Raw genomic sequence first — 26,901 nt, 5'->3', positions numbered from 1 at the left:
AAAAGATTTAGGTTTTTGGGTTATTTATTTTTACCAAATCAAGGCTCCCTTACCTGTTCTGTTGCTTTATCTGTCTGTGATGGCACTTCTCTAAGGAAATGTGATTATGTGTGCATTTCAGTCACCTTAAAGAGTTAGTTCATCTCATGGTCCTTTTTTGTTTTGGATTTTTTTTTTTTAATATATTTATAATGCAAGTAATAATTGTGTTATCAGTGTTGTTTGTGCTACAGCTCAGTTTGGAACTTAAACCCATGTTTTCAAAGCCAAAACTTCTTTCTCTTCTTCTTTTGGCACAGCTGAACAACAACAAAAAAGTAGTATCTTCTCATTAATGAAAAGTGTTAGAACTGTATGTCACAGTGTGACTGCAGAATGCTGTGAAACTGTCACTGGGGCAGTCCGTGGGTCATGCTGGGTATCTTTGTTTTGTTTTATTTTTAAATTCTCTTTTCTTTTGAGTACTCTTGACTTTGGTGGGTTTTTTTTTAAACAAGATTCAGGCACTGGAATCTTTCAAGCTAAGCTAAGTTCCCACTGGGAATGTTTGTGTTGTTTAAATCTACTCACCCAGAACATAGTAAGCGGATCTCTTCTAATCCAATATTTTTTTCAGAGTGCTGTAAAGTTCACAATAGGCTCATTCCATTGCTTCAACATTGTCTGAAAAAGAAACAAACTCAAAATAATAAAAACCCACAAACACACACAGGTGCATAATATATTTTTAAATGCATGAACATTTGTTAGATGAGGGAGAAGTATTCAAGTGTGCCATTCTCAGACAGCTCCATTCTGATTAGAGTCATATCTTGTTGCTGAAGTTGTATTTAAGGAGAAATCACTCACCTTGGTTGCTTAGCTGATGTGTTTCCATCCTGCAGAGTACTTCTGCATCGCGTGAATCATAAGCTATTAATTTAGTATGGCCTTCCCATTCATATTTGATCTTATCATGAGAAAATTTTGTTAATTTGGAGGGTATCCCAAAGTGAGAGAAAAACAGAACACTGACTTTTATTTATGTTTCTCACCTCTTCTACTCTTACCCTTCACTGTTGCTCTTTGCTGTCTGTGACACAAGAAGATTTAGTAGGGTTAAATGATATTGCTATACTTTGAAGCACTGTGGGGATTTTTCTGTTTTGTTTCCAGAATAACCTTTCAGACCCTTAGGAGTGGCAGTCAGTCATCAGGAGTGCAGGAGATGGTGCTGCACCAGGCAAGGGAAGGGAGGTGGGCACCAGGCTGCCCAGGGGATGCAGGGTGTACCAGGGGTGCTGGGCACCCACTTTACGAGTGAGGCCTGGGAGAGGGTGAGTGGGGCAAGGTTGGCTTCTGGGGAGGCGGAGAGCAGTGATGCTGGAGCAGGGACCACGGCAGCTGCTAGGGTTGTAGGGGGCTAAAGGCCCTGGCCTCCATGTGTAGTCAGGTACAAAGCATTTCACTGAGAGTCATAAAAAAATGTGAGCCCTGAGAGGCCTGAATTTACTTTTACATCCATCTGGGTGTTTCCTCCATGGGATTCAGAATTGGTTAGGTATGGGTATGATTCCCAGCTCTTCCCTCCACTGATTTGTATCAGTGTCATGGTTTCTCTTTGGTCCAGCTGAACAGAAAGCCAAGTCTTTACATTTACACCCTACCTTTTTATTTCTACAATTTTAGAGTAAATTAAGTTAGAAGTATGCAGGGAAGTGAATTGAAGCATACAGTTACATTATATCATGGTACCCTGAGGACTGAGATATTTGGAGAACTTTTCCTCAAGAACTGAGGATTTTAGTGTTTATTTCTGTGCTGCTATGAGGAGTGTTCCGTGGGGGTCCTTGAGGGCAGTCATCTATATATTTAACCTGCCTCCTAGGAATTGTGCTTAAGGATAATATTTAGCACATGTCGCAGAAAATTTTCAGTACACCAACAGCACCTTGCAGAGGACACTTGGCAGGAGAAGGAACAGACTTTGTGTTTTCCTGCAGCATCTAGTTACTCAGTGTGTCAGGATAGAGCTGGTGGTGACGATAGAGAAAAGAAACAACTCACAGTCTTTTCTTTTGGCGCTGTTGCAGTACAGGCTATAATGTCTTATGCATCAGGGAACTGGGGATTTGTAAAAGTGGCAGCATAAGAGTGATGTGATTACTGGGTACCAAGTGATCATATTATTACTGGGCACTGATGTGAAATAGGAAGCAGTCTCAAGAGTACCCCAGAAGTAAATATCAAGCAGGTCATTCTAGGAATATTTTAATATGGTAATACCATTGGGTTTTCTCCTTCTGGTGCTCTTTTGGAGAGGGGGATCAAGGAGACTGTTTCTCAGCATCCTAGATGTTTTGAACAGAATTTACCTGCTGTGAAGCCAAATATTCAATATATGCCATAATGATCCTTTAATTTGAGTGTGATAACTGTGTAATGCTGACAGTAGCTTAAGTCAGTAACCCAAAGGAGCCTCTGTAAAGATTTCATCATGAGTAACTCATTTGTCATTAACTGTGGTATAGAATTAATGTTGATTGAGAATTATATTGCAGTTTACCAAAACACGATGGAAAACAGCCAGTAAGCCATCTGACAAGGAATATCTATCACTGTATGAAAATTAAAATCAGCAAAGCAAATGACATGACTTGTTATAGCTGCTGACCTAATGTTCCTTCAAGCATCTCTGAAGCATGGTAATTCCAGTGCAAACATAAGTGTGTGTGGTTCTGCATTATGCATAGTTTTAAATCACCCCTCCCACATCTTAAAAATACTTGAATAGTTAACTTGCTGGCAGCAGAGTTTCGAACACTTTGCCATGGCAGCTGTTCGGCAACTGGCTCTATAGCAGGGATGAAACAGCCGGCTTCTGGCAGGTTGGCAGCAGGTCCTGGCAAAGAAAATGAACCAAAAAGAGGCAATGACCATGTCAGCTCAGGATCCCATGTGCTAAACCCTCATAGCTGTGCAGTAGTTAACACTTGGTGTCTGAAGAAGTGGAAAATGCAGGGTCATTTTTTCAAAACAGGCAGAGGTCCAAAGCTGATTTGATTTGGGGCATGTAGCAGTTGGAAGTAGCTGGTCTGCTGTGGTTTAAGCTTTTTATGTTCAGTTTAGTTTCACTGTTTTGCCCTTTGGACTTGGTTATATCTAGCACACTGTCATGTCTTTGGACACAGACACCCAGCACATCAGGGTAAAAGACTGCTCTCTCCGTGCTTGCAGTCTTCCATACACTGGCTTTGGTCACTTCTTGAAGCCCCGTTTGAAATGGATATGATTACCAATGTTTAATAATAATCAACTTTTTTGGTGTTGGAGTATATTTTTCTCATTCTTCAGCCACTTTCTGTTTGCTCTGAATATTCTTTCACTGAAAGCAGGAGGATCTTTTTATAACCTTGAACATACTTTTGGAGGCCCATATATGTGGGGACATCATTACCACCCAAAACCAAAACTTTAATGGGTGTGCAAACAGGCTGTAAGCTTAAGCATCTGATGGGATACAGTGTGAAAAAAAGACCTCAGGCAGCTTACAGAAGGGATATGTGCATGGTCCCTAGTTGTAATTAAACCCTGTCTCTGATTTTCCTTCAAATGTGTGATTTCACTTGAGTCTGAAAGTGATACAAATCTGAAAATACGCATGTCATCTTCTGGTTTGAACAGACTTGAATGTTTTGTGTAAGAGAATGCCATAGGGTTTCACACACTGATTATCTTGTTCAGGTAATGAGAAGAATAAGAAGAATTAGGAGGCCAGAGGTAATTTCTAAGAGCACAAAGCAACTACCAAAGATTTTTTTATTTCCTTGATAGACATGAAAGCTGAAAACCTGGACTTGGGATGCTTTAACAAAAATGATCGCTAGATTTTAAAAAGGAGATGAACCCAAGCCATGTTAATGTGAAGATATGTCCATTTTGCAATCATGCTACAGAAAAGGCTCTTTTTCCTGGGAAAAGAGCCTTTGGGTGTGATGTTTGTGGCCCAGATGGGAAGAGAGGTGGTAGTGGTAGGCTATAGTGAACTTAGTGAAAAGGAGGAATTTGATTGTCAGTTTTCTAAATTGTATTTGTCTGTTGGTCTTGGCATAATTTTGTCTTGTTCCATTGAATGAAGGATAAAAATATGAGTCACACAATTTCTTTGCTACTCTGCCGTGATCCTCCATCTTTTTCACAATGGAAATTTTTCACTGCTGGAAAGCAGTGCCACAGAAAAGGACCTGGGGATCCTGGTTGATGGCAAGTTGAACATGAGCCAGCAGTGCCCTGGCAGCCAGGAGAGCCAACCCTGTCCTGGGGACATCAGGCACAGCATGGCCAGCAGGGCAAGGGAGGGGATTGTCCCCTCTGCTCTGAGCTGGGATGGCCCCTCCTCGAGTGCTGGGGACAGTTCTGGGTGCCACAATAAAAGGAAGATACTGAACTCCTGGAAAGTGTCCAAAGGAGGGCAACAAAGATGGTGAAGGGCCTTGAGGGGAAGCTGTGTGAGGAGCAGCTGAGGTCACTTGGTCTGTTCAGCCTGGAGAAGAGGAGACTGAGGGGAGACCTCACTGCAGTTACAGCTCCCTCATGAGAGGAAGAGGAGGGGCAGGCACTGATCTCTTCTCTGCGGTGACCAGTGACAGGACGTGAGGGAGTGTCTTGAATTGTGCCAGGGAAGGTTTAGGTTGCATGTTAGAAAAAGGTTCTTCACTCAGAAGGTATTTGGGCACTGGAACAACTTCCCTGGGGAAGTGGTCACAGCACCAAGCCTGGCAGAGTTCAGGAAGTGTTTGGAAGATGCTCCTGGCACATGGTGTGATTCTTGGGGATGGTGCTGTGCAGAGCCAGGAGTTGAACTTGATGATCCCTGAGGATCCTGTCCAACTCAGCATATTCTGTGATTCTGTGATTCTGGTAGGGATACAATATGGATGCTTAATACAATATTTAGTTTGGATTAGATTTAATTAAAACTTTTTAGAACATTAGAACTTTTATTTTCCACAAAATTCTTCTTTGAAAAAGGTACCTTTCAGAAGCAAGCCTCTCACAGAAGGGTTAAAATTAATTTGGAATAAGATAATTTGTTCAGTTTCTGTAGGAAGCTTCAAGCTCCAGACTAAGTTTCTTGGCTCAGCCTTTGTCTTCTTATTCTCCCAGGCCACTTGCTCATTGTCTTCTCTAGTGGGCGTGAAAGAGTCTTGGGAGCCAGCACTTCCAGCACAGGGAATTCTTGAAACAGTGTCCTGGAAGATTCCTGTGTGGGAGGGCTTTCCTGGAACTGCAGTCCCTAGAGACCTCAGGATTCATGATGTGGAGGCAGTCCAGATGGCAGGACTGCCTGGAGACACTGCAGGCTTTGTTCCCTTTCAGGTCATCAGCCAAGCTGGCAGGAAACCTAGCCAGGCTTTTGATAGGACCTGCCCCTCTTGCAGCCAAGTCATATATTGATTGTTGCCCCGTTGTCTGTTCTGGTGTTTTGTTGTGTTTTGACCAGGAAATCTATTTTGGGACCTGACATACTTTCCAAAAAAGAGGTTCATTTATATATGGAAGTTTCCACAAGATTTTCTGGATTTTGTGAATTGGCATTGTACCCCAAACCCTAACATACTCCTTCTATCCTGTTCCTAAAATGGATAGCTGAATGACCATCAGCTACAGTTCTTAGTAGGGAAAGGCCAGTTTCAAAAACTCTCTTTTGATCTGTCTGGAAATTAGGTAGAAAATAAACTCTAGGTCTGATCCTGTCTGTACAGACGTGTCTGTCTGACATCAAAATACTGACTTTTCCTGGTAAGACTTCTTTCTTATGCTACCTTAAATTTACATACGAAAGCTAGCCGTTAAATTTCCTAATTAAAGTTTAATATCTACTTTTTTCCCCCTCTTCTGTGTGTTTATAGTATTACACACAGACGCACACTTTTTTTTCCTAAGACATAACACTACTTCTACTTGAAGTTGGAGGTCAGACCTCTAGTTGTACAAGCAGTCTCTAAGACATGAATTTCAGGAAAGCCATAGACTTGGGGTTTTTATTTGTTTGTTTTCATGAGTGCTAATGAATTTTTAAAGGTGATGTCTAGAAACTTGGGGATTTGCCCAAATATGAGAGTGCCAGGGACTGATAGTTTCCTTTTGTGAAATTGTCTTTTACAGTGGTGGCTTCTAGCCCAAAAGCAAACCATATCTGATTCTTAGTGGTGCTGTGATGACTTGCCAGAATGGATGTTGGAAATGGATTTTGTTGATTGCCGGGGGAAAAACTACCCAACTGACATTTAACTAAAACTTGTGCTGCAAAAAAAAAGTGTGATTGGCAACATGTTTTAAATAAACTCCAGAAAGATGACATCAGTGATCAATATTTGACAATGTAAATGCTTGTTTCAGTGAGCAAGTCTTTGCTATACCAGAGAGATTAACATTAAGACATTATAATTATAATTTGTTTTGGCAGCTATATTTAAATCCATTCTTACTTCCTGCTTAATCATAACCTTATGTATACTTTGTAATGAGGAATCAGGATTCTGGGTTTTTTGTTTGTTTGTTTGTTTTTGTTACTGTATTTATAGAGAATGTCTATTTATATAGACATTGTTTCTGTCTTGATTTTTATATTCCCTTGAAATAATTTCTTGCTGTCCTTTAGATCAGTTACAATTCTTACCAGGATCAAGAATAACTTTCTTGCCAACATGGCCAGCAAAGATTTGAATACACAGTTTCGTAAACTAGTTTATAAACTTCTTTCAAATTGGGCAGATGAACGTTGCTGTTTTACTTTATTATATATATTTTCATATTTTTTTCAATGGTTTGCTTGTGTGCATCCCGAAATATCTGCAGTGCTACTTTAACTGTAACTGAGCATGTTCCTCTTGGATTTATTTTTTTAATTGCAATTTTCTGAGCAGCATAGTGGCATGAAAGAGCTTGTGCTGTAGCTTTTCTTGTCAGACTTAAAGAAAAGTATGTGACATGTGCCTTGGAAAACTGACCAAATGCTGTAAATTCCCTCTATGCTGTTTCTATTCATACCTTTATTGCCCTTGTGCTCAGGAGAACATCCTTGTATGACCCCACCTACCAACAACTTCAGTCTGCTAAGACATTTTTGGGTGGTCTTGGGAATGCCGAAGTAACCTTCAGAGCACCTACCAGAAATACTTAAACCTAGTTCAGCATCTCTTACTGGTTTGGCAAGTCTCAGGCTTTGAAGAGCAAAGCATGCTCCTAGCCTAGCCCCTGTTCCATCTTCCTTCCTGTGGTAGCTGTATTTCAGATTTTAACAGCATCAGTTTCCCTCCCTCCTAGGAATGGATTTCCTTTACCAGACTTTGCTGGAGCTATTTCATTTGCCAGATTTGCCTGGGGCACGTGATCCCAGAATTGAAGAAAGGCCAGAAGGCAGAATACATTAAGTATGTCACAGCTCCCATCACCGATCACCACAGAGTCCAGGGTACACATTTTCATTTTCTTGGTAAAATGAAGACTTTGGTCTTCCTTTTGAGGTTATAATACCTTTAGGGCAGACATTTTCTGTAATTTAGCATGGTTATTTCTATCTTTCTCACTGAGACATTGTTACTGGTCAGGAAATGTGATGGTAAGGAACTTGAGGAAAAAAGTACTAAATGCTACTGCAAGAAGACATCCAGACGATAACCAAGCCAACTCCTTATCACTCTGTCTTGCATCCTGGGTGTAAAACACCTTTTAGGTGTTGTTTGCAGAGACTCACATGATGTGGAAAGGTGATTTCACAATGTTTCAGGTGGCTGTCACCTGTACCTTGCCTACCAAGTGGAAGAGTGTAACTGCTATGGATACACATAGTAGTCGGTTCCATGAAGCGTCAAGGTTGTGCCCTGTACGGATCTGGAGACCAAACTGTTCATCTAAGCCCATAGATTTCTGTGTTCTCAGACTAAGATGTGTAGGTTCTCCATCTCAGGAACCTTTTATCTGCCTACTTAGATACCAGTTTCCCAATCCATCTTGTGTCTTTCCCCATAGCCTTTAGTCCTTCTATCCTGTGTTAGATCTGAGCACCTTGGCCTTAACATAACTTTTAATTTTACATGTCCCTAATGACAGTATCTGTGCTTGCTAAGCTTGCATAATATATTAGGAGTGGAACTGTCTTCAGTAAGACATTTGGGAAACCAGCTACTGGATCTGAGACCAGTCAGTGAAAACATTTTCATGACACTTTACTTGACACTGATTCAGGCTTTTAGCAATTGTGTTTTGAAACTAAATGTCTATTTAAAAATTCAATAAGCCACAAGGTTATGTTGTAGGAGTTGCTGTTTGCTTTACCAAAAAGTTCAATGTTTTCACTCTAAGACCAGTTATCTAATATAATTTGTACGCTGCACAACTGGTGTCCTGGTGATATCTCTGTCCTTTTGATTACACAGCCTGACCTTGCTCCCCTCCACACCCCCGGATCTCTCATTGTATCTGTGGGAATTTCGGACTAGAGACTGAACACAATAAGGCCATTCTTGAATATACATTACATTGTAATTCTTTGATTGTAAAAAGATTTTGATTTAAAAAACAATCAAATAAATAAGAAACTGTTTTTATAAGAGCAGAGAGTGAGGATTAATTTAATCTGTAAAAAAACTTCTCAAGTTTTTATATGTAATACAGGCTCTACCTAATCCCCTCAGCAGTAAATGTTAACATTCTTGCCTTATGTTTGCTGCTATGACTTACTGGATTTAATATTATCCTGACTCCAGTCTACTGTACATAACAATTCCAGGCATACTTTCCAAGGTAATATACTCTAAATGAAATAATTACCCATGTATTTTCAGGATGTGATCTTTTATTTTCTTTAATTTTTTTTTCTGTTATTGCACATGCTGATAATAAGATTGTCTTACACAGAACAAACTAAAAATAACTCCTTCACTTTTACAAAAATGGCATCCTGAAAAGTCTGAGTTAATGCTCTGAGGTAGAGAATCTTGGACCCACTATAGGCAGGATTACTCAAAAGCCTTTTGTTTCCTGAATGTCTCTTTCTAGTCTTTGCAGACACATCTCTTTCTCTTTAGTGGCCTCATCCTGCCATTCTGATGAAGTGTATTGAAAACAAGTTTTCACTCATATGCTTTTTTCTTCTTTATTCTCAGAATTTTGCATATCTTTCTTTCCTTCTTAGATCTCTCCTTATGCTCTCTGGGCACCATTCATGATTCTTATCAATGGTTGTTAATAATCTCCTGGTCAGGTAGAAAATTCTCTCTATGACATCATTGCCCTGTCCTTTAGCTTATGAACATTTCCTTTGTTCATGTGGTAATGACTTCTATCCCATTAGATAAAGCATTGTTCCTCAACAATATAAACAACAATAATTCATGAAAGCAAATTAATTTATGCAGGTTTAAAGATACTAGCAATGCCAGACGCGAGGTGAAAAGAAATTAAATGCAAATGTACTTGGTTTTGTGGTGGTTTGTGTTTCTCTCCCAGTGTTTGTGAATTGAAGGCAGATAAGCATGTGAGAAACAAGCAGGGGATGCTGAATGAATTTTGTTTCCGGAAGGAGGTGGCTTCAGCTCTTGTGTTTAAGAACATACAGAACAGGCTGAGGACACTTGAAGGGCAGAGCTGAAAGTGTCAAATAAACAGAAGCAGTATTGCTTCTGTTATCAGCTGGAGTCGTGCCTGGTGCTTTCTGTATAAAATAGAATATACCAAATAATCTGAACTCTGTGTTTTAAAGTATTTTAATTTTTACATAAATGGGTGAAACATACCGAGTATTTTAGATTCGTGGCAAACAAGTGACTGTGGTAATCCACTATCAGAGCTGTTTGTGTATTTTATAGGAACAGATCATATGTTGGACTCATAAAATGACTTTTGAAATAGGAAATTTTTTTTTTCATTTTAAATATTCATAAAATGTTCATAAAAAATAAAGCTAGAAACTCAATTTACACATTTTACAGGTGTTTTCTTTGATTTTGTACATAAGAGATTTTGCTTATGAACACTTGGGTGTTGAACAAACCTGTGTATTTTCAGAAAATTAAAGCTTCTCCCAAACTGTTCAAGTTATTCAGAGATTCAAAGATACTATTGAAGCTGATTGGAACCCATTTTCCTCTAAATGCACGGGTAGTGTCCCTGTGCTTACAATTTTCATGTTCTGTGTGAAGGTTATTGTGGAGTGAGATATTCCCAGTGATGACATTTCTCATATTACCGCAGGTGATCATACCTGCACCAGGAGAAGCTGTGCTCAGTTCACAGCAGTTTTCTCTATGCAGACGTAAATAACTTTTTATTGGTCTGTGTTCTTCCTTTATGGTCAAACAGATTAAAGGGCTTGAAGATGCATTCATCTGGTGCCTCATCCTTGTGCATAGTTGTTCATATGTCTCGGGTGACTTTTTCAGCCTTTTCAGTCTGAAATACGAGGGACAGGATGGGGTGGCTGCTCCCTTGCCTGGATGTAGCCAGAGCACCTGTGTGCAGAATCAGAGAGGAGGTTGTGGTGCTGTACTTTAGGGCAGAGATGTAATACTCTCTGATGGGGCTCTGAATTCAGCAGGCTCTTGGGACATCTTGATGTGGGGGTTGCAACACCATGTCACACTTTGAAGTCCATCAGTTTGGGAGTTCAGCTGAAGCTCTGGCAGCATGACAACAAAACTAATCCTCCCTTGCTCTTTGGAGGCCGCAGATACTTGACTGCACGTGCCAGTGTACAATCCCCACATTAGTGAAATTCCCCTAAATATTTGCATTGTCCCTTAAGGACAGAAGCAAAAAATTTCATCCTAAATTCTGTGCAAGACACATACTCATGTAGAGAGGTGTAAGTTTCAGAGAAGAGGTGAGAAAGATTATACCACAAAATGTTTCAAGCCCAGTATGCTTTTCCTGTGGATCAGATCATGTCTGTGAAATGAAAAATACCAATCATGGTAAAAGAGACAAAAATTAATTAAAAATTTCACTTAAAATCAGGGTCATTAGTTAGTTTGTTTGTTTTGTGTTGTTTTATTTCCCTCCCCCCCTTCCAGTCACATGGCTAATTTAGGAGAAAGGTTTTCAGTGGATTAGCAGCATCACAATTTTGTTTTGCTACACCATTCCATTGCTTATGATTAATATTTCTATGATTATAATTTCTGTGATTACCATTACTGTGTCTTCTGTAAATAGCTCTCTATTTTTTTTTCTTTCAGCTTCTTGAAAGTAATGTCTTGTTGATAACATTTGATCCATGTAAAATGTGATTTAGTTCTTCAGTACTCTTCTTGAAATCTCCATATGAGCATATACCTTAATACCATTTTCATGTAAAACTTTGGAGTCAGTTATTTGTCTTGTAAACCAACCCTTCATATGGAAATCTTATTTGTGAAGCATCTGTCCTTCATCTCTTAGGTATAGTTAAATATCATAGGTCATCTGAAAGAAATAAGCTTTCCTTACCTAGTTTATCAACAGAGAAGCTGCAATACCATAGTGAGGTAGAGAGTCTTTGTGCTGCCTTTCAAAACCTCTGTATTGGTCATAGTTAAATTGTCTTCCTTGATGTGTTATTATTCCCTTCAGATGTAGATCTCAGCTGAAGCTGTAAGGAATATAGTCTAGCTCCCACGCTGATTTTCTTCTCGAATACTTCATACTCCATAAAATTGAACACTGATGTTCTTTGTGGTGCTCCTACAGGGAAATAAGTACAATTGGGTCATCCAAGAGGAGTAGATGGACCATGACATTACCTATTCAAACAGTAGCCTGTGTGTATTTGCCAGCAAATCCTCTCTGCACAACAAACCCACTGTTTTAGCAAGTTACACAAGAGAATTTGTCCCTAGTGTTTTTTTAAGCGTTTCCTTGTAAATTATGTGTATGAATATTTATAAAAAGGCCCAAAGACATACAGGAAATGTACTGTAGAGATGCTCATTTTTAGAAGAGCATGCTATTAACTTAACATTCTAGTCTGTAGGAATATTCCATGAATGACCTTGGTACATAGCCACAAAGTGAGCAGCCAAAACAGCTAAGCAGAAGTGTTGTGTTCCTTACCAGGGAGGAGCTGCCTCCTTCTTTGGGTAAGAGGGATACTAGGATGCAAATAAAACTAAAACTCAGTGACACCAGGCCACTGAAAGATCAGAGTGCAGACATCAAGGTCAGGGATTCTGGAAGACTTTTTAAGAGACATTTTGGAAAATGAAAGTTGGACAAGAAAATGCTGTTAATGTGTAAGGCAATATCATGCTTTGTCTCAGGCTAATGCATGTCAAAGCAGTATTTTCTTTACCTTGCTGCTGTCAAATGTCTCATCTCCTCTCCCCCAAATTTTCACTGGAGAGAAAAAAAAAAAAGTTTTTCAATTAGGATAGACACTGCTGCTGCTGCTCCCCAGCTGTGGCACTGCTGTGCTGTCCAGCTCTGATCTCATTTCAGTCAGGCAAAGCTCTGCCCCTCCTTGTCCACCAAGGCTTTTTGCAGTCACTCAGTCTTGCCTATTATGATCTAGCCTCCCACTGCCGTAGGAGGTGTCTGGTAGGGACAGGTGCCTGCTCCTCTGTCTTTCAGCGAGATTCCCATCAAACATCAGTGTTGGGGACCAATAAGCTACACCTGTCTGCAATACACAGAGCTGCACCGTGAGCCATGATGCTGTACCTCTCTGCCTGCCCTCGCTCTGCTGCTGCTGCTGTGTTAGGAGACCCTGTGTGTGGGTTGAGCCAACACCTGAGGGCTCTGACACTGCGTTCCTGGGGCAGCTCTCCAGGACTGTGTCGCAGAGGTGGCCAGCTGGAGCTGGACTGATGGATGGGCTTATGAGGGCCCTACAGCTGACAGCAGCTGCTCATCCTTCTCTCTGGTTTCTCTACCCTTGATGTGTTTGGAGCAGCTGGTGGGGATGCAGAGTAAACAGCTGCAGATTTGCCTTTCTCTTCCATTGAGACTGACTGAGGGAATGCTCACCAGCAGGACTGGAAGTGGTGCACTTTGAGTGTCCTCTCATTTTCTTGCCTTCACTTCTCTGATCGTCATCCTTGCTGCTGCCAGCAATCTCCTGTATCACCATTTCTTAGTATCCTGCTGATAAAAGAGGAAAAAAGAATTGTCAAGTCTCCAGGACATGATCGTGTGAAAAAAAGCCAGAGGAGTACAATACCAACTGCCTAAAATCAGAAAATAGCTAGAACCCCCAACACTGGTTGTTTAAAGGCTGAACTTTAAAAAGCCGTATTTGGGAAGGAAAGCATTTCTTTTTCCACTGTGTAGTGTGGGGAAAATCTAGAGAAAGAAAAAGGTCTGTGAAGAAAATGGTAACTTCCATCTGTTTATCATTGGCTTATTTGTTGGAGAAGGGTAGTGGGATCTCTGTGTTTAATAACTGAGACAATCTCGGTGCACCTTGTTCCTTTCATGCATCTGTTTCAAAGAAGGCATTTTTGAACTCCTTGGTCTTTTCCCACTCATTGTTATTGTTGCAACATGTCTGAGAGCATCTTGGGGAGCTGCAGGGCTCTCAGTTTACAGCTGGAGGATTAGTGGGGAGCCAGGGCTGCAGCTCCTCTGCAGAACAGTGTGAGGTAACCATCATGGCTTGTAGTGGTGCTCTTGCTATACTGGTAACTTAGATGCTCACAACAGAGACCTTTTACCTCCTGTATTGAAGTCATAATCATGCTGACTAATGTGAAGTTCCTTGATGTTGGCTAATGACCTTGAACTTGCTTTTAATTTCAGATATTGTAACATGCAAAATATGTTATAGTTTCAAATTTTATACAACACTTACAAAAGAAAAATTAGCTATTAATTTTTTTCTCCAAAACGTTGAGAACTGGAAACATTCCTTCCTTCTATTCAGTTCATTTGCTGCAGATTTTCTGAGCTGCATTGTTAAGAGCACTACTTTTTTGCCTAATGTCTCAGATTGCATTCATGAGATTGCACTAACTGTTAGCATTTTTCTTGAATTTTTTCTTTTTTTAATGTCTCTGCAGGGGTCAAAGTCATATTTATAATTCTTTGGGGTATATTAATGCTGGTTATCCAGGTTGTAGTTCCTCAACCCTCCTGAGATATGGTGTCCCTTTGGCTCATCAGGAGCTGTCTTTCATATGTTCATCATCAGCACCTTAATGCTGTGAAAAAAAATCCTCTCACCTGCCTTGTCACCCCCAGGTTCACTGTGAAATAATCTGTATCTACTGAATAATGTTTTTCTATCATCTTTTATATAGATTATATGATCTCCTTCGTCTTTGAAAGACCCTGTTAACTAACTCTTGACCTATGCCAATTTTGAAGTATTCTAAATGTGGTTGTGCATTTTAGATTGAACCTCAGAAAATTATCTATGACTCGTCTTCTGTATTATGTATGGTATTCAAATCAAAAGGAGAAAAAAGTCAGAAACACGCAAAAAAAAAGTTAATGTCACAAAATATTTGAACTTTCCTTCTTATTGTTGGTGTGTATGTGTGCTAAGCCTTTATAGCTGTTTTAATATGTTCAAAGTCCATTTCTGAAATTTGCTTCTGATGATTGAATGCACCCTAATATGAAAGTATCCTTAGCAAATACACTGAATGTGTGTTACAGTCAGACACTATAATTATGTTTAGCAAATGCTGGTATTTTTTAAACAGATTAATTATTTTTCTCCTTAAAACATACATAACTTAATTCAATAAAGCTATGCCAATGAAATATTTGATTTACATAGATGGAATACCCGTAGAGATTGATAGTAAAAGGTGCTGATCCACTCTTGTCTTCAGCCAAGGCAATAAAAGGTTGGACCTAGATTTGGTGAAAAAAAAATCCCACTAATTTCTCTAGTGAAATCAGCATTACCTACTACTATGTTGTCCTCAAATATGACAGAAATATGTTGGCAATGATAAGGAAAAGTGGTTGTGAAATGACAAAGATACTGAGAAATGGATAAATGCATAGTTTCCAGTTGACACCAGCTGTAACAGAAGCATTTGGGAGATGTTAAGCAAATTAGTCTTGGTGTGCTATGCATAATTGCTAATTATGTTTTCCAAGATAGCTCATTTGTGCCATTTTCCAATAATCTTAGGTCATTCACTTTAAAGTGTTTCACTTTGCATCCTTTGAAGGGAGTGACAGAACCCCTGCTGATGTTGAGGTTAAAATCTAAGAATCAAAGAATGATTTATAGTTGACACCAACTTGTGTGGCTTTCTCTTTTAGGAATTTACAGCCTAGACATATCAATCCATGGAGATTTCAGCATAAGGTATTTTGGCTAACGGGTGAAGGCAATAATTTCTTGAGCAGTTTTGCCCTCTGCCAGGATGGCAAGGTGCTGAATGCTTCCCTTTTTTCTGAAGGAAAACTCTGTTGTAAATGAAGGGGGGGGGGGGGGGGGGGGGGGGTGTGGAAAAAATCAAACAAAAAAGCATTATAAATTGGTTGGAATTACGTGATTTACCCTGCTGGATAATTCTTCTTTATAGATGTGTTTTACCCCATTATACTTGTACATTGCTTTTCCTTACTTTCTCATGTGTCCTTTGCTGTTTGAAATTAAAGGTAGTTACTACTGTATTTTCAAGAAAACAAAATAATAACTACTTTTGTAATACACTGTTGGATTAAAAGAGTAATTTCATTTGAGAGCAAAGAAATAAATCTTGTTTGTTATGAACAGCCAGCCATTGGAGTTAAAAATGAACGTTCTCTAAGTTCCACAGGTTTTCAAATAATGGGGAATGAAATATACAAAAAGTATATTATTTTAAAATAGGAAAACTGGGTTCCAGCTGTCTGAATTTTAACAAAGTTCAGTTTATGTGCTGATGGTTATTGATGCTCTAGGCGTGTGTGCAGTAACTGTACAAAGGTGCCTTACTTTCTACTGGGTCATGTGTAAACCAGCTGTTTGTTGACTTGATGACTTTTGCTTTTATTATTCATGTTTGTGCAAAACACAGAGATCTGACCTGAATATTTAATTTCTTTCTGTTTGAAGCCACTGATTATCAAACATCTTGTGTTTATTGATTGATCCTCAGTGCTCTTCACATAATTCTTTGTCTGTGTTTGGAGAATCCCCTCTTTTATTATTCTTGATCACTGGCTGCTCACATGGTAGAAATTCTTTTCCACCAACTTTCTGACTGCCTTTGTTGGCAACTTGCCTCACTCAAGGCCCTTTTTTTTGACATCAGGAAATGTTATTAAAATTTTATAGATTTACTGCTTTCTTACTGTTGCTTGGACACACCTATAAATCAGTGCCCTTAACAGTCATCTTATTATACTCTGTTGCCTTGCTTCTTCATATATTTTTCTCATTCCCCCTTTCTTTCCTAAGCAGCTGCCTAATTCTTGTTAACTTCTTATCTGTTCTTTGCTAATTTAGGATGAGATGTAGTTCTGTTAAGTTCAAGCAGAGTGCAGTAAATTCTTCATCTCTCACTTGTGCAGAGTGCAGTAAATTCTGCATGTCTCTCTTGTTCAGTGAGTTTATGGACTTGTCCATACCATCTTCAAGCAATATCATATTATCTTAGGTCATGTCAAAAGTTCTTACCATCATACCCTTTGATTTGATTATTGTCAAGTTGGACTCTCACCTGGTCTTTGTGGTCGGAATCATGAATTCTGTCATCATGTTGACAAAAAGAAAAAAGAGGAAATAAGGAAATATGTGCATTAGAATCTGAAGAAGGTGCAGAAACAGAGACCATCCCAGCTGCATGTTGCTACACTGTGCACATACGGCAGCACAGTCAGTTTAATAAAAGTGACATGTAGTTTTTCCATACCTTGCACCCCTCCCCTCCCATTTTCTCTGTCCTTCTTAAGAAAACACCGTAAGACAAATACGCATTAACAACCTCTGCTGGGTTACATGAAAAATGAAGTGCAGAAAGGGGAAAAGAAGTGGTATTGTATTTAGGGTGAGAGAAAATGTACTGTAGAAAAATCATAAAGTAAAATAAGCCTTGATTAGCTTTTTTGTCTAAGATTAGTTTTTGCTTTTCATATTGTTTTTTATTTAATTTAATAATGTTGCATTTTGCTTACAATGTCTGTACTGAAACTGTAATGTACATAATTGTCAGCACAATAATTGTCAGTTGTCCAATATTCATTTTGTATTTATAAAATTCCCCTTAGTATCTTGTAGTTTCAGTTTAAACTTAAATTCATTCTGGTCTTGGTCTATAGCACTTGCATATGGTACATGTGGTTTTGTTTTGGTAGGTTTTATGAATGTCATGGTTGACTAATTTAAAATACTGTCACTTCATCACCCCTTACAAATCTTCAGCATAATTTTTTTTTTTTTTTTTTTTTTTTTTTTTCCCCCCTTTTGGGACACCAACTATTAGAGTAATTTCTAAATTTTTTTAAATTACCACCCTGTCCTCTGTGCTGTCCTACAGTCCCAGAAGAGTCTGACTCTAACACTTACTTCTTTGGCTTTTGCAGCTATCCAAGTTATTTTTTGTCCTAAATTAGGAATACCTTCTATCTCAAGGTCTCCTCTGCAGTCCTTTCAGGTTTTCCCTAATTATACTTCAAGGTTTACATTGTTGTAGTAACATTTGCTCTGATGAAGGATACACAATTCCTCCCGTGTATTCTTGACTTTTTATGCATCTAATACTATAGTCATAATTTGTCTCCTGGTTTTAAAATGATCAAACCAATTAGAAAAGAAAAAAATTAGGGATACAATAAAGGGTCATCACATTTGCTAATTATTAAGAGGATAACAGTACATTTTTCATGTTGAATTGAACTAATTTTCTTGCCTATTTCTTTCCTGAATATTCTAAACTTAAAAAAAAAAAAAAATTAACATATAATAACTTTTTACATGGGAATTCATGGATTTTTTTTTCCAATTTTTTCTTATGTCTAGGTGTTGTGATGGCTGTCATGTTTTTCTTCTTATCATTTTAACATCTTGGTGGTGTCTTTTCAGTCTCGTTAGGGACTTTGCATATAAAATGTCTGCAGCTTCTCTCTGTAGCAGTCTTTCATCAAATCTATTAAGAAATTTAATTTAAAAAAGCATGTTCACACATCATAACTAAGAAGTTAATTACCGAGTCACTACTGGTGCCAAACATAAACCTAACCTTATATGAGACTATTGGGATTTCTTCTTGTATTTGGCCTTGTTATTACCTCTCTTCTAGGCTCTTCCACAACAAGTGAGAGCTTCTTCATCTCATTCAGTTAAGGAACTGCCAGACAGACCTACTCACAACCTAAAAAATTGTCATTTTGGATGTGGCAGGAAGCAAATAATATTTTCAAATGGCACGTGACTTCTACTGAAAAATTTGCAAACTTCATCAGTAGTGTGTAATAATATCCTGTGATTTTATCCTCCTGTTTTCAGTATATTAAAGAACAATTACAGATTAGTCCACCCATATACATTCAGTTACAGCTGTATATAGGGAAGGAGAAAAAGGATTTTTTTTCACTTTTCTCAGTCTCGAGGTAGAAGAATGGGAGGAAGATTGCCAGCTCCCTGAAAATTTGAGGCATTTCCACTGAAATGGGAAAACAAGGAAAGGGTGCAAGAGTTGTAGGAATGGAAGATGGAAAAGAGTCGTCTGGTTCTCTAGAGGTTAACCACACTGAGTGATTGATTGATTGATTGATTGATTGATTTGGTTTGATTTGTTGCTGCAATCTCTGGAGCAAACCTCACATCCATCTGTCATGCAAATTCATCTAAATATTCATTTGGAGAAACTGCTATGTTTTGTTCTACATCGACTCTGTAGAGAAAATCAGTACAGAGTCCTTCTTGCTAAGTATCTACATCTGCTAGGGCTCATCCCAGCTTCCTGATAAAGCATTCAGCTACCAGATGTTATCTGAAGAGAGGCTTGTTGGCAGCTGGATAGAGTGGCCAAGGTTTGATTGCTAAGCAGTATCTCTTGTCAAAACATATGAGCCATGTCAATGTTACTCTGCATTCTACGTTTTTTGTTTGCAGTCTTAAACCCATAAGTAGCGCAATGAAGTTGTAACATCTAAAGGAATATAACAAGCTTCGCTGCGCTGAGCAAAAATGGCATAAATGGGGAGCATCTGTCATGTATTTAAAACCAGTAGTCATGGTGTTTTTCTCATTATTCAAACTGCTTTTGGATAGTTCTGCATACCTCTATCAAATACTTCAGTTATATATGAATTGCAAAATACTAAGATGATAAAATTATTAAATGTTCAGTTGTTTGTGACACCAGGAGACACTGGAAGCGTGACAAGGTATTTACATGACATGAGTACAATACAGTGTGTCAGTTCTTGACAGCAAAACCTTATTTCAAAGTATTCTTGTTTTCTAGGTTGTTTTAGGAAGCACTTCACAGGTGCATTTCTAAGGTCTGAGCCTTGGAAACTGAGATATAAAAGCAGTGTCTGTCTGCTCTGAGATGGTGATCCTAAGATGGGTATTTATCCTAAGAAATAGAACTTGTGGTGGCTGACCTGTTCCAAGATTCTCTTTAAATAACTTTATAATTTCATTGAATGTTGAATTTCTACAAAGAATTAAATTGACTGTTTTCTCTCTATAGGGAGAGGTGGCAAGAAATTTTTCCAGAAGAGCTAAATATATCTTGTTTTCTGACCTTAATTCTATTTTATCTATGTTTTTGCTGAGATGGAAAAAATCAAATACATTAAGTGTTTTATCACCAGATTTAATACCAGTTCAGTCTTTGTCCGAGTTCGAGATCATTTGTGTCTTTTTTGTAGGCTTAAACACCCGTGTAATCTTTAATGAACCACTGGAGCTGTGACTGAAATCCTGCCAATGTTACCTTTACTTCGGAGAAAGTAGATTTAAAATGCCCTCAGAGCCTCTCTAGGTATAATTCCATAGTTTATATGGTCAGGTTATAATTGTTGTTTTTATCTTTTTTCTCTTTTGAATTCTTATTGGAATTCAGTCAGAAGAGAATACCTAACACGGCAAATAATATCTCTTTTTTGTGAATAAACAAAATGTACGATTTGTTTTGTAAAATCACTGACAATGAAGTATTCCCTCCTTTGGAGTCATTCAAAAAAACTAAGTCTCTCTCTTTTTTTCTTACACTCGCAATCTTTATTTATGACATGAATAACCCACCACCGCTGTGGTTTCTTCTGTGTTCTTCCTCTGCTCTCCAGCCTAGCAAAAAATTGCACTGGAAATAATGTCTTTCCAGCAGGTGAAACAGATTTTGGCTTCTGAAGTATTCCTATCATGGCTTCCTTTTACCTAAAGTTTAGCTGCCACTTCTGAAGGTTCATCCTGTCTCTGCACTTGCAGTTATCTATTGTTCTTATTTCTCTTTGATGATGCCCTTCAATATGTCAGAACTTCCAGCGGATGCAGGAAAGCATTACTTTCCATTTTTTCTTTCCATTTATGCTTTTCACTTATTTTTCAAAACCTATTAATGATTATTACCCACATAATAAAATTAAATATGTTCTAAATTAAAAAAACACCCAAAAACAAAAACAAACAAACAAACAAACAAACAAACAAAAAACAAAAAAAACCAAAAAAACCCCAAAAAAACCCAAAAACCCAACCCCACAGAATTCTAAAATAAAAGGCGTTGAGGTTGCCATCTGGTGCCGCCTCTTGAAAAGTTTGTGCCTCTTTTTCCATTTGTCTGGGGGCTGTTTTTCATACCTGAGCAACTGGCCACATGTTTTTGGCATACAGACTCCTGAAGAACAGGAAAGTGCCCTGCTGCAGGTGGGTACATGCTGCTCATGAACTTGATTAGTCCAGCAGTCCAGCCGAAGGGCACAGAGGCAAGCTGTGGTGTAGCAGTGCAACCCTCCTTTATCAAACAGTCCCACATTCTTCCCTGATGCCATGGACCAGAGCACATTAGGAAAGAAGAAATCAGAGCATATAGAAAAGAGCACTGTTCCCAGTTTGTCGAATGCAAATATCACGTCAACAGCTTGCTGCATTCAGGAGTGCGTCCTGTGCCTTAATGCTCTCTGTAAAGGATGTAGAATCATAGAACACTTGGGATTGAAAGAGACCTTTGAAGGTCATCTACTCCAACCCTCTTCTGCAGCAAGCGGTCACCTTCAGCTTGATCGGGTTGCTCAGAGCCCTGTCCAGCCTGACCTTGAATGTTTCCAGGGTTGGGAGTCTCATAAGGGCAGAGGAGAGGGGCAGGAGCTTCTCTGTGGATCTGCCATATTTCTTTTGATGCAGCCCAGGACACAGCTGGCTTTCTGGGCTGCAAGCACACGTTGCTGGCTCATGTCCAGATTTTCATCAGTAACTCCCAGTCCTTCTGAGCACGGCTGTTCACAATCCCTTCATCTCTCAGACTGTACTGATACTGGCGGCTACCATGACCCGGGTGCCGCACCTTGCATTTAGCATAGTTGAATTTCCTCTCTCATTCCTTGCAGGATGGAGGATGTAGTCTAGCCTGTCACATAAATGCACCAATTTCCAACATCCTAAATTTTTACTATGGCACTTCAATACATGTATTGGCATACAATAGATATATGGCATTCCATCACATATATTACAATCTAAAATGAGACAGATACAAATACTTTTTCTTCACATTCTGCTGAAGCCAAAATCAGGCACATTCTTTTCCTTTTATGTCTGTCTGCTGAAAAGCATAATTTGTCCATTTCTCTCATTCACCAGTGTTTACCGAGATGCTCCTGGTTTTAACCAGTTTGGGATGGTGAAGTGTGATGTTATTAGACATGGCAGGGTGTTTGCCTGACAGTACCACGAGAGATGAACCTGTCAGAATTGTCTCCACCAAAAAGTATTGCTCAAAGGCCTTTTTGTCAGATTACTTGACACTTGCTCATGAACTATGACTAACATTGCCTCTTAAAACACACTGTATGTTTATTTTATAAGCCATATGGCCCAAACTGGCCTAGTGTTGTATAGGTGTGAAAGACAGTCTGGATAGATTTAATTACTTTGGACTTCTGAGCTTTACAGTAAAAAAAAGTTTCTATGGTAATGTAATTACTGGGGGGTTTTTTTTGTTTGTTTGTTTGGGTGTGGGTTTTTTTTGTTTGGTTTTTTTTTTTTTTGGTTGTTGTTGTTGTTTTTTTTTTCTTTTGGTATAATTTAACCCTATGCCCTCCTGGTTATTTCTTCATATTTTTTTCACTTTCTTCTGGAAAACTATGCTTTCAGGAAGAAAACCAAAAACACCTAAATAATTAGTTCTGCAAAAGAATTGCTGTGCATATTTAACTTAAAACCAGTTGTGAAATATGTGGCTGTTAGGAGCTGAGAGATTTCACCTAAGGGTTTTGCTAATGGATCACTGGAAACCTGTGAATATATATCTTTCTGCTCTTGTGGGAACTTTACAGAATAGTTAATAGAATCTGAATTAGTGATCCTCACTAATTAGTTAGATCCTTTTTCCTTTGTAGTCCTTTTAACAGGACTACAGCTACTTTCATAGCTGTTAAAAATGTTATGTATACAAAATAGTAGGTGAGAACCATTTCAGATGAATAAAAGATTTAAATATGGCTGGGCTATCAGTTTTCCTTTACAGGAACTCTCACTCAGTGAAGTGTTGACTGTGGTAAGCATGATGCATAGCAAGCAAATTGAGGTCTTCACTGAGTACAGTTTTCTTAAATTATGTTTTGATACTATAAAAATATTTTACTGCAGTTCAGCTGTAGGTTTCTCACAAAAGTAGTAACCAAATTCATGGGTAACTGTTCCTTTCAAAGTAATGCAGGAATGTTCTCAGAGGATGCTGCAGCCTGGGTGTTTAAAATACAATGCAGGTCTGCCTTTTGTGTGCCCTTAATCTGAAACCGAGTAATGCGTCAGTGTACACTGACTTGTTATTCTACAGTGTGATAAATAATTGTATGGACTTGTTCTTAGTGATGCATTTTCTTAGGCTTTTTGTCTTACAATCAGTGATTTAAATGTCAATAGATAACATGCGCATAATCATGGTATAAAACATGCAGAGCTTGCAGTTTTTGCCTCCTGACATAAATATTCCATCTGTGAAAAAGATGCAATGTAATACAAAGAAATGATAGAATAGAACAGGAGCATATCAAGGAATGTACACACAAGCATGTCTTTAGCTCAATGTAAATTAATCCATGCATAAATGATGAGAGTCTGAAGATGGCTGTAAGCTCTATCCTGATTTTTACCCTATAATATACTGGAAAATTATCTTTGATGCTAAAAGATGGTTATTTTTGGCACCCTATATCCATTTCCTATTCACACAGCAACTGGTGGCGACTAAAAATAATCCTGGTTTAGTACTAGCTAAAAATCTGGTCGCATTTGGCACGCGGACAACATGCGCAAATAAAATTTAAGATCCCCTGTTCTGCTATTTCATTCGAGCCCACTCATCAAGCTTAGTTTGCTGCCATTTGAAAGCTATTGAAAAGCCATTAACTGGCAGGACTGTGAAAGCCGCAGTGCAGCAGCACACCTCAGTGCTGGAAGAATGTGGCTGCAAGTGCACACCAATTAAATCTTTCTATTCCCGGGGACGTGGGATTAGGAGCGGTGTCAATCAATTGTGCTACAATAGCACGTGCAGTAGTCATGGTTCAAGACGCACAGAGGTTTATCGTAACTCCAGCAGCCGGGTGAGGGTGACTTGGAAGCCTCTGCAAGATCCTGGAGCAGAACCTACGCTAAATAATGTATTCTGAGGTGTACCGGATACCTGAGGAAGGGCTCTAAATAATGCATTTTCTGGGCATGACAGCTGTAGCAGAAGAGAATGCTGAAACCTGTAGCGAGACTACAGCCTGAGATGAAAGAATGTCTCATTACCATTTTATCAAATGCTGTAAGTAACAAAATGGTTATTTTGCTTTTAAAACTGCCTTTTTATTTTCTGAGGTGTGTCTTTTCATTACATATGCAAAAAGTCGAAGGCAGATGCTGCATGATGTCAACATAGTAGTGGGGAAGGGGAGTTGTTACTTTGCATGTGAATATATAGGCAGAGCTCAGTATTTCTTTCTCTCCCCTGTTCAGAGGTAACTTCATTGTGTGTATAATAATGCTCTTGTTCTGAACTTCATGATGATCAGCTTTTAAAACTTTTGTTTGAATTAATCACCAAAGAATGTAATGTCCGAAAAGAAGAAACGTCATTGACAGCATTATGTTAAGGACACCTTTAAGGACAGCCTTGGAACATGGCTCTCACACTTTGCAAGGATATGCAAATGAGAATAGCTTTATAATTATGAGCCCAGCTTGTCATCCACTGTAGATCAAATGCTTGTATCCCCTTATTATCAGAATATTTATCTATTTGGTGTGACAGACTTAAAAAAATAATAATGAACTTTTAACCTTGAATCATGCAAGCTTGCCTCCTTAAACACATCCTGAAACTGGGATCTATGCTAAATGTATTTGATTCATTGCAGAGGAAATCCCTGACAGCATTTTTTTTTTTTTTTCCCAAGGTTGCTTGTCTTCCTAGCTGCACATTTTTCAGTCTTTTAGGATTTGCCTTTGAAAGCATCCAGGGTCTGAGGGGAAAATGCTGGGTTTACATCAGAAAAATGAATTATTCTTTAAATACCTGTTTTGGACAGCCAGCAGTAGATCAGTAGCCATAGATATTTTTTACTGAAGGACTTAGAAAACTTCAGACTTCAGTGATTATGGCACAGTTTTTACATGTCAAATAGCAGACTGCTTTAAAAGGTTTTTCTCCCCAGATCATGGTCTTTGATGACTGAAGTGTACCAAGGACATTTTGTAACTATTTTTAAAACTCTTTGTTACAGTTAATAAACAAGTAATCTGGTTCTTTGCTGTCTTAACATGAAATTAAGGTGCCCTGGAAGTATTTTAGTAATTCCAGTAAAAATTATTTATATGGGTTTCCTCTTGTCTGGATTCAATGGGACTGGTGTATGGACTGCTTTTAATACCAGTGGGAGTTAGAATTTCCTGTTCATGCATAGAAGCACCGATTAGTTTTACTGCAATGTTTTAAAGGTGCATTCTAGGAATAAATCTTTGAGCTTGTATTGAGATTTGATAAATGCAAATGAGGAATTTGCAACATCTTGAAGGTGTCAAAAAAGTATTTTTTGGTCTTTATTTGCTTTAAAATTACTCTTACAGTGAAATTGTAGCAAATCTAGATAGGCATATGAGTGTCAATAGCATATTAAATAAGTAATTCTTCAGTGAAACTCTAGGAAAGATATGAGGATTACCCTGAAGTTCTTCTGTTAAAAGGAAGCAAATGATGACTAATTGGGATGTTCATTACATTGATTGCAGAGATGAAGGACTAAAACACAGCAGAGGGAAAGGTGAATGTACAGCATCAATTTTGTCAATAATATATGTTTCCTGGTTTTAAGATTTGGAATTTTGATTAGTGATTTCTCAGTAAATCGGGCTGCTTTACCACAAAGCTCTTTTCTTTACAAATAGTGTCCTTTAGAAGACAACGAATGCTGGCTGAAGCCTGACAGGAATTCCTTTCACTGCCCATGCTTCTCAGAATTGGCAAAAGTGCTTCCACTTCCACCTGTAATTAGTGAAGGAGAAGCACTTCCTCTGCAATGCTCCCCTGAGTGTTATTATTTGACTTAATGTGCCAATATGTTGCAGATATTTGTGCCTGGCAGACAGCTGGGACCAAAGATGGACCAGGGCTTCACGCGCAGTTGCAGCACCAGCAGTGTTCTGAGATGTGCAGAGAGCAGCTGAATCTCAGTGGTTGGAACATGTCTCTTCACACCCCACTTTGCTTTTAATTCATTTCACCAATGATTTCTGTATCAGAAAGAAAACACACTGATCCGGAGGAAGCACAGTGACAGAGCACTGTCTCTTGGATTACTTTGGGTAGAGAGGAAATATTTAAAAGGCACAAATTAATGACACTTTAAAGCCAGTGTTTTATGAGCTATAGTGCTCTGTACGCTTTTGCGTATGTTTGCATTTTGTTTCTTTAATCTTCGCAGGAATTCGGTGTGGAAATCTGAGCTGAGAAGGGCTATAGCTGTTCTCCAATTATGTTAGTACCATTTTAATAATATTCTTTCATTTTTTTCATGGCATTGCTTCCATTAGAAGGCTGTGAAAATCATATACTTCACCATGTAAGTCACGCTCTTGTCATAAGACCTTTCAGGCTGGAAAGATCCAGCTTTGAAAGCTCTCCAATCCACCACAGACTCATAAAATCATTAATGTTGGAAAAGATCTCTTAAGACTGTGGAATCCAACCATTATCCTAACACTGCCGTATCCACCACTAAACCATGGCCCCAAGCACCATATCCACACCTTTTTTGCACAGTTCCAGGGATTGCAATTCTACCAGTTCCCTGGGCAGATAGTTCCAGCATTCACCACACTTTCAGTGAAGTAAGCTCTCCTAATATCCAATCTAAACATCCTCTGGCAGAACTTGAGGCCATTTCTTCTTGTCCTATCTCTTGTTACCTGGGAGAAGATAGACATTACAGCCTCCTTTAAGGCAATTGCAGAGAGTGATAAGGTGTCCCCTGAGCCTCCTTTTCTCCAAGTTAAACAACCCCACCTCCCTCAGCTGCTCCTTGTAAGACTTGTGCTCCTGACCCTTCTCCAGCGCTGTTGCCATTTTCTGGATACTGCCTCCTGCTCTGAGCAGGGGTAGCTGTGTGGTCAAACCAGATTTTCTGGAACTGTGCCCAGTGAGGTCTTTCATCCCAGTAATACTCTGGAATTGTGCCTGCTGCAGCCATCATGTTGTCTTTAGCTGGCACCTGCAGCTTTTAACACACATGCCAAATGTATGTCTGCCTCTTGGAGCAGCTCATGTTGTCACTACTTGTGCC

At 38.9% G+C, this 26,901-nt stretch overlaps 1 protein-coding gene across 3 annotated transcripts in view; it reads left to right on the top strand.

Moving 5' to 3' along the window:
* MYO16 (myosin XVI) overlaps positions 1 to 26,901 on the top strand; it is a 370,295-nt gene that overhangs the window by 52,886 nt on the left and 290,508 nt on the right. The window contains exon 1 of one of the 3 annotated variants that reach the window (XM_040056864.1): positions 23,625 to 23,888. The exons of the other annotated variants lie outside the window; for them this stretch is intronic. Coding sequence (XP_039912798.1) covers positions 23,861 to 23,888 — 28 coding nt within the window. The 5' untranslated portion in view covers positions 23,625 to 23,860. Of the gene's footprint in view, positions 1 to 23,624; positions 23,889 to 26,901 lie in introns of those variants that run through there. 3 annotated transcript variants of the gene reach the window in all.

The sequence above is a fragment of the Hirundo rustica genome, chromosome 2 (genome assembly GCF_015227805.2).
Source record: "Hirundo rustica isolate bHirRus1 chromosome 2, bHirRus1.pri.v3, whole genome shotgun sequence".
NCBI lineage: Eukaryota > Metazoa > Chordata > Aves > Passeriformes > Hirundinidae > Hirundo > Hirundo rustica.
This window is presented reverse-complemented; position numbering and strand designations above follow the sequence as displayed.